Source organism: Martes martes, assembly GCF_963455335.1.
Source record: "Martes martes genome assembly, chromosome: 16".
Lineage (NCBI taxonomy): Eukaryota > Metazoa > Chordata > Mammalia > Carnivora > Mustelidae > Martes > Martes martes.
This window is the reverse complement of record NC_137904.1, coordinates 17541800-17550347: the sequence shown is the minus strand read 5'-3', so window position 1 is coordinate 17550347 and position 8548 is coordinate 17541800. Positions and strand designations below refer to the sequence as shown.

The 8548-nt window shown below is 40.0% G+C and overlaps 1 protein-coding gene across 1 annotated transcript; it reads right to left on the bottom strand.

The window, feature by feature from the left end:
- Window positions 1–992: 992 nt before the first annotated feature.
- Window positions 993–1940, bottom strand: LOC308357542 (olfactory receptor 3A1-like; the record flags this gene model as incomplete). The annotated part of the gene is made up of 1 exon (XM_080827152.1): window positions 993–1940. The coding sequence occupies one exon, from the start codon at window positions 1938–1940 to the stop codon at window positions 993–995; it is 948 nt and encodes a 315-aa protein (XP_080683278.1).
- Window positions 1941–8548: the final 6608 nt, after the last annotated feature.

Below are 8548 nucleotides of genomic sequence, written 5' to 3'. Positions count from 1 at the left end.
ACATATATATTTTTATATTGATACAAAAATGAGTAAATGTATTTATATATGTATAAACAGCTAGATCGGAGGCACCAAATTCTTTTTTTTTTTTATTTGACAGAGAGAGAGAGATCACAAGTAGGCAGAGCAGTAGGCAGAGAGAGAGAGGGAAGCAGGCTCCCTGCTGAACAGACAGCCTGATGTGGGGCTCGATCCCAGGACCGTGAGATCATGACCCGAGCTGAAGGCAGAGGCCCAACCCACTGAGCCACCCAGGTGCCTCCAAATTCTTCTTCTTCTTTTTTTTTTTGTACCAAATTCTTAATAGCGGCTTCTTCTGGAAATTGAATTATGAAGGGCTTGGGTAGAGAGGGTGAAGATTTGACTTTCATTTTCTACTGGTAAAATTTTGTTTTGTTTTCATTTTTATAAACATAATTTCTAATGGGAAATTAAAATCAATGAACAGTGTTTCCATTTTAGGAAAAAAAAAAAAGTCCCAAAGGAAGTATAAACTGTTGAATACCCTAGAATCTTGCAATGTAGACAGAGTACTCAATGTCTCAAATTATACTGTACTAGGTCTAGAATCTTGTGTGGGACCCTGGTGTCAAAGCAAGTTGGGGAAGCTGTTTCAGGGAAACCCAGACAGGTGGATGTACTAACACTTGGTACCAAGCTGTGACTTTTCATATCCCAGTTTGGAGAGAATCTTTGCTGGAGTCTTTTTGGGGTCTTCAGCAGAAAATAAACAAAGGTTCTTCCTGTAGGACCATAAGTCTCCCAGCTTTCAGAGCTTCCTGGGTCCCACCTCCATCTGGAGTGGAAAGGGTATTTAGGACCAAAAGGCAACTAGCCAAGGATTCTGGTCAACAGAACCTGCACACATATTATTAGGTAGAGCCTCCCTGGGGAACAAGAAGTCTTACTTCCTAACAAAAGTCATTTTGCTCAAGGAGCTAGGAGAGAAGGAAAACACTTGCTGCAGTTCTGCCCTCCTGAATCACTCCTCATACAAGGGCTCGCTTCCCTGTGAGCACCTGCCGCAGAGCCCCCTGCACATCAGGGTTCCGGAGGCTGTAAATGAGTGGGTTCAGCATGGGGCTAATGACGGTGTTGAGGATGCCGATCCCTTTGTCCTTGTCTGAGGCCTCCACTGAGCCCAGCCTCATGTAGCTGAAGACACCTGTCCCATAGAATATGCCCACCACAGTGAGGTGGGAGCCACATGTAGAGAAAGCTTTCCTTCTGCCCTCAGCAGAGCGAATTCGTAGGACTGCAGCTGCCACATGGATATAGGAGGTGACAATGAGAATCACAGGTGCACCTGCCATGAGGATGCCCAGACCAAAGAGCAGCAGCTCGTTGAGTTGGGTACTGGAGCAGGAGAGCTGAAAGAGCTGTGGGAGGTCACAATAGAAGTGATTGATCACATTGGGACCACAGAAGTTGAGTGTGGCTATGGCTACTGTGTGGGTCAGTGCATTGGTGAAGGCTAAAGCCCAGGACACAGCTACCAATATTCTCTGGACTGTCTGGCTCATTCGGGTGCTGTAGGTAAGGGGCTGGCAGATGGCCAGGAATCGGTCATAGGCCATGGCTGTCAGTAAGAAGCAGTCCACACCAGCCAACTGATGAAAGAAGAAAAGTTGTGTGAGGCAGGCTCCATAGGGAATCATACGCTTATTGGACAGGAGACGAGCCAACATCGAGGGAACAGTGACGGTGATGCACCCAACATCCAGCACTGATAGGTTCCCCAGGAAGAAGTACATGGGAGTGTGGAGTTTAGGCTCCACCAAGATAGCAGCCAGGATGCTGAGGTTGCCTCCAACTGTGACCAGGTAGGCAAAGAAGAAGACTACAAAGACAACTGGTTGTAGCACTTGTGTCTCCACCAAGCCAAGCAGGATAAACTCAGTAACAGCTGTTCCATTGGTCCTGGATTCTAGGTCCATGGGTCTCTGAAAGAGATCAGTGTTCTCAACTTAGTTATTCAAGAAAAATATATCAACTCCCTCTCAAATGCCTAGCCCCAGGGTAAATTCCCAAGTGTCCCTAGTGAGTATTTTCCCACTCCTTAGGCCATACCTCACTCATTATCCCTCTGTGTTCACCTCAGTGTCCTCACTCAAGTTCCAGGTGAGTTACACTATTACTACCTTGGTACTCCCCCTTCTTGTGAAAGATATATAAATCCTGTCTTCCAGTGTTCCCTAGAATCAAGGAATGAGGTCCTCCCACCAACAACCTGTATGAAGAGATTTGGAGAAATATGATGCTAAAAGTAAAAGTGAATAGTTAGTAAATAGGAACAACAGAAGAATGTATCATAAGTCCTTGCAAGTATATTGCAAAGGAATAAATATATGGCAAATAAGTAAGAAAAATATCAAGATAAACAAAATTAAGAAGTGAAAGGCAGCAGGTCAAAAATAAATCAAATAACTTTGGTATACTATCTGCTCCTAAGTCTGAACAACCAATTCAAGAACAGTCCCCAAACCAAATAAACCAAATACAACTGAAAAAATAAAAAGGAACAGGGGATAGTCAATAATGTACTTCCTGGTGTAGGCTCTAGGCTCATAGAATTCTTATACAAATTATTTTAAACTGTCAGTGTAAATATAGCTTTCATGTAATATAAACTTTCCTTAACTTAGGGGAAAAATTGTGATTTTTGCCTTCCAATTGATTTTAAAAATGTTAAACTTATTTTAATTTTTATTTTATATTATTAAATAATATTGTTAATATTATATTATAATTTTTATTTTATATTACTTTTGAAAGCAAGAGAGAGAGTACACTGTCCTTCACAGAGGAAGAGGGAGAGAGAGGGGCAGTGGGAGAGGAAAAGAGAGAATCCTAAACGTAGCATGGAGCCGGATGCAGGGCTCAATTCCTGGGATGATGACCTGAGCCAAAATCAAGTCAGATGCTTAACCAACTAAACCATCCGGGTGCCCCACCAATTCACTTTGCAAAAAAAGGAATTATTCTACACTACCCCCATTTGATAATATGTGTGCAAAAATCCTAAGTACAAAAAAATGAAGTCCGTTATCTTTTTTTAAAACTAACATATAATGTATTATTTGTTTCAAGGGTAAAGGTCTATGATTCATCAGTCTTACACAATTCACAGTGCTCACCATAGCACATACCCTCCCCAGTGTCCATCACCCACCCACCCATCCCTCCCACCTGCCTCCACTCCAGCAACCCTTAGTTTGTTTCCAGGGATGTCCCCTATCACCACTGATGTTCAGCATAGTACTAGAAGTCCTAGACTCAGCAATCAGACAACAAAAAGAGATAAAAGGCATCCGAATTGGCAAAGAAGTCAAACTCTCACTCTCTGCAGATGGTATGATACTTTATGTGGAAAATCCAAAAGGCTTCACCCCAAAACTGCTGGAACTTATACAGGAATTCAGTAAAGTGTCAGGATATAAAATCAATGGAAAGAAATCAGTTGCATTTCTTTACACCAACAAGACAGGAGAAAGAGAAATTAAGGAGTCGATCCCATTTACAATCACACCCAAAACCATAAGATAGCTAGGAATAAACCTAAGCAAAGAGACAAAGAATCTGTATGCAGAAAACTATAGAATACTTATGAAAGAAATTGAGGAAGACACAAAGAAATGGAAGAATATTCCATGCTCATGGATTGGAAAAACAAATATTGTGAAAATCTCTATGCTACCTAGAACAATCTAGACATTGAATGCAATCCCTATTAAAATACCATCAACTTTTTTCAAAGAAATGGAACAAATAATCCTAAAATTTGTATGGAATTTGTATGGAGCCAGAAAAGACCCCACATAGTGAGAGGAATGTTGAAAAAGAAAACCAAAGATTTTCTTCATCATAATTCCAGACTTCAAGCTCTATTAAAAGCTATAATCACCAAGAGAGTGTGGTACTGGCACAAAAACAGACACATAGATCAATGGAACAGAATAGAGACTCCAGAAATGGACCCTCAACTCTATGGTCAACTAATCTTAGACAAAGCAAGAAAGAGTGTCCAATGGAAAAAAGACAGTGTCTTCAATAAATGATGTTGGGAAAATTGGAATGCCACATGCAGAAAAATGAAACTGGACCATTTCCTTACACCACACACAAAAATAGACTCCAAATGGATGGAGGACCTCAATGTGAGAAAGGAATCTATCAAAATCCTTGAGGAGAACACAGGCAGCAACCTCTTCGACCTCAGCCGCAGCAACTTCTTCCTGGAAACATCGCCAAAGGCAAGGGAAGCAGGGCAAAAATGAACTATTGGGACTTTATCAAGATCAAAAGCTTTTGCACAGCAAAAGAATCAGTCAACAAAACTAAAAGGCAACAGGCAGAATGGGAGAAGATATTTACAAGTGACATAGCAGCATCCAAATCTAGTATCCAAAATCTATAAAGAACTTATCAAACTCAACACCCAAAGAACAAATAATCCAATCAAGAAATGGGCAGAAGACATGAACAGATGTTTCTTCAAAGAAGACATGCAAATGGCCAACAGACATATGAAAAAGTGCTCAACATCACTCAGCATCAGGGAAATACACTTCAAAACCACAATAAGATACCACCTCACACCAGTGAGAATGGCTAAAATTAACAAGTCAGGAAACAACAGGTGTCGGTGAGGATGTAGAGGGTCCTGCAGGTTGTTGGTGAGGATCCTACACTGTTGGGAATGCAAGTTGGTGCAGCCACTCTGGAAAACAGTATGGAGGTTCCTCAAAAAGTAGAAAATAGAGCTACCCTATGACCCAACTATTTCACACCTGGGTATTTATTTACCCAAAAGAAACAAATGTCATGATCCGAAGGGGCACATGCACCCCAATGTTTATAGCAGCAATGTCCATGATAGCCAAACTATGGAAAGAGCCCAGATGTCCATCAATAGATGAATGGATAAAGAAGATGTGGTATATATACACAATGTAATATTATGCAATCATCAAAAAGAATGAAATCTTGCCATTTGCAATGGCATGGATAGAACTAGAGGATATTATGTTAAGTGAAATAAGTCAATAAGGGAAAGACAATTATCTTATGATCTCACTATATGTAGAATTTGAGAAATAAGGCAGAGGATCATAGGGGAAGAGAGGAAAAAATGAAACAAGATGAAATCCACTATCTAATAAATTTTATATAGGAGAGGATGATTTAACATTAGTAAATCTATTAATATACTTAGTATATTTGTTGGCTTAAAATGGAGAAAATTTTCTAAAGGATAGTTCGTAAATGTCTACATCGCTTCTTTTTCTCATGGCAATTAATTTCTTTTTTTTAATTATGTTTAATTTGCCAACATATAGTACATCATTAGTTTTTGATGTAGTGTTCACTAGGTATTATATGCAACTAATCTACATACATTCTTGAGAAAAAGGAAAAAAGAAAAAAACTGCTTGTAGTCACTTAAAATGGAAGTAAACCACTTTATGTGAGAGGTCATATCCACTGCAATTCTGTATCATTCATAATGTTGAAGTAGTAGTGATATTTCTATCAAAATCAGGCACAGGAAAGCAATGGTCTTTGTTACTTCAAGTGTTTGTCATTACTCTAAAAAGTTTTAGGCAAAGAGAAACAAAATGCTTAGATAATAGAAACAAGAAAGAAAAGAATAAATTGAAAACAATTAAATTGAAAACTCAAGAAAGGAGAAAAAACTGGGAAACTGAGAATTATTTAGGTAAAATATTAGGTAAAAAAAAGATGAGGTAAAAAATAGTTAAGCACAAATCAATAGATTCCTTATATGCCAACGACAATCAGCTATAAAATCCAAAAGTCCCAACAGTAAGGTGAAATCTTACAAAATGAAGAATGAAGCAGGAAGTGAATTTATACCTGAATCATATATGTAGGCACCTAGAAAAAAGACCCCAAATAAACATCTCTCGGTTCCACTGACTGGTAGGAATATGGAAGAATTTTAATTCCTTTTTTCCCGCTTTTCTTTGCTTTTAAGTGATCTACAAAGTCTCTGATTATTTTTATAATACTAAATATATTTTTAATAGATTTAAATGATCTGTTTCCTCCAGATCACAGAGCTCTTTAAAGGCCATCAATAGCAGCTCAAGGGCTCCTCCTCTCTGTCATGTTTCTAGATGGTTCAGGGAGCTGCTACCCAGCAGATTAAAGGTTGAGTATGGTACACCCACCCATCTTGATTTGCCTCACTGCTCCATGAAGTAATGAAATAACATTTGCTCCATTGTACTTCCTTTACAATTACAACCCACTTGTAATGAAACAGCCAACTTGCTTACCAGTTTCTGCCCACATTAATTTATGTGGCATCCATCAGTGGAAGTTCATGGCCTCTTTATTCTTTATATGCATGTTTTAGCAGAAAATGAATGTTTTAAGACTATATTTACCTTCTCCTTATTAAACTAATTCCTTTGACTTTTTTCTGTCTTTTGCTGGACCTTTTAAAACATAGTAACCTGGTAACCATGGTACCTGGAAATATGTAGGGATTTTTAAAATTATAATTAAACACATCATAGATAATTATAGAAGCTGTGATTTCTGCAACTGTATTCTGATATAGGAATTATGAAGATAAGTCCCTAAATACCAGGGAACACTTTAAAATTCAAGACACAGTGTCACTTTTCCATCAGTAATGTAGACCCTGAGTCATGGTGGGAGCCCCACATCCAGAGTAATATTCAGCTGGAACCCACTGGTAGAGGTTACCATTCTGGTACTCGCTAAATATTTTGACAATAACCCTCATCCACACCGTGGCCTCAACAGTGCACGAAGCTGTATCCAGTATACTCTGTATATAGCATCATTGAGTCAAAGAAGTACCAAGTTGGCTGACATCTTGTAGAGTATCTACTTCCTCATTTTATTAAAGAGGAAATGATGGCAGAGCATTGTGGGGCTGGAGTTGTTGGGATTAGAGTGAATACTGAATATACTTATAAACATTTTTTTTTTAAATTTTAAAAAAGTAACTCATCCTGGGCCAGGCCACTCACTGTATGCTTGCTACACCAAATAACGGAGGCTATCAGAGAAAGGATTTGTATGAGGACACAAGAAATTTGTCCACTGGTTTGACCAGCCCAAATTGGCTGCTTCCAACCAAGCCCCCAATGGGCATTTCTTGACACTTACTGAGGGATGAAAGAATCCATGTCTCCAGGGCTGCTCTGGATGCACTCTTCTTTTTATTTATTTTTAATATTGTACTTCTTTATTTGAGAGAGAGCAGAAACAAAAACAAGAAGGGATGCAGAGGGGGGAGGGCAGGCTCCCCACTGAGGAGGGAGCCCAATGTGGGGCTCAATCCTAGGACCCTGAGATCATGACCTGAAGCAGAAGGCAGACACTTAACCAACTGAGGCACCCAGGCACCCTTGGGTGCATAGTTCTGAGAAACCTATTCTCTAGCCCAGCTGTGCCTTGTGGCCCTTATGCTTTCAGGTGCACACACCTGTGGTAAGTGGCTCGCTGACAAGCAGGCTCTGTGGTCATGGTTACAGTCAGCACCTGCCTCACTTCATTCTGCATCCTACTAACCACAGAATTCATTCTGGAGCTCTCCTCCCTCACTTATCTTATGAGGGTCTTTTCTCTGGTATGTCTTCCTGATTCAGATTTTCTGAATCTCTCAACAAATGTAACAGAATCTCAGGTCTCTCATGAGTGCAGGTTTGCGAGGGCCCTTCTCAGTCACCAACAGTCTGCCTCCCAGCCCTCTGCTTTCCATTTCATCCAAAGACAGCACATTTTGCCCAGAGGAAAACAGCCTGCTTTCCATGCCTCTTCAATGCTGTATCTTATGGTCTTCCTCTAGCTGATGGCAGGTTACCATTCATCCCAACCCCAGCCTCCCCTCTGTCATCACCCATTATTCCTATTCTCTCAAAATAAGAACTTGGTTCCTTCTCATGTTGAGAGTTTTCCTGATAATTATAGGTAGTATGTAAAGACAATGACAAATATAGGAAAATTACCAGAGTTTAGAATATCTTGCAACATCCTTGTCACGCATGTCCTCTTGCCCTGTCTGAACAGTCCCTGGAAACCACAAAAAAAAAGAGAGTGCCTAATGCCATTAGGGTGCCTAATGGCCTCTCACTCTCTTTCCATCTCAGGCTCTCTTGACCACTTTAGATCCTGCAGAAATCCTCTTTTCTATACAGGTTCATTTTATATGTGCAATTAAGGCAGAGCAGCACCTGCAGACATGCAAGGATAGTTGGTAAAAACCTGAATTCAAGAATTCAAATTAGATCTCTATATTGGTGGCTGTCAGTTTTAGGGGATGCTATAAAGAAAATTGCATGTGGGTGAGAAATTTGATGCAGTGTCTCCTAAGTGATGTGGTTTTGGAATATTGGTGAGGTTCAGTGGGGTGAGATTGGGAGCTGATAACCAAGAAAGAATTCTTGAGATATCTTTGGTACAAAATTGCAGTTCATTAAAGCCAGGGGACAGTACCAAGGGCAGAAAGAGCTGCTGCCCCAGCGTTGTGAGGGGTGGTTGATTA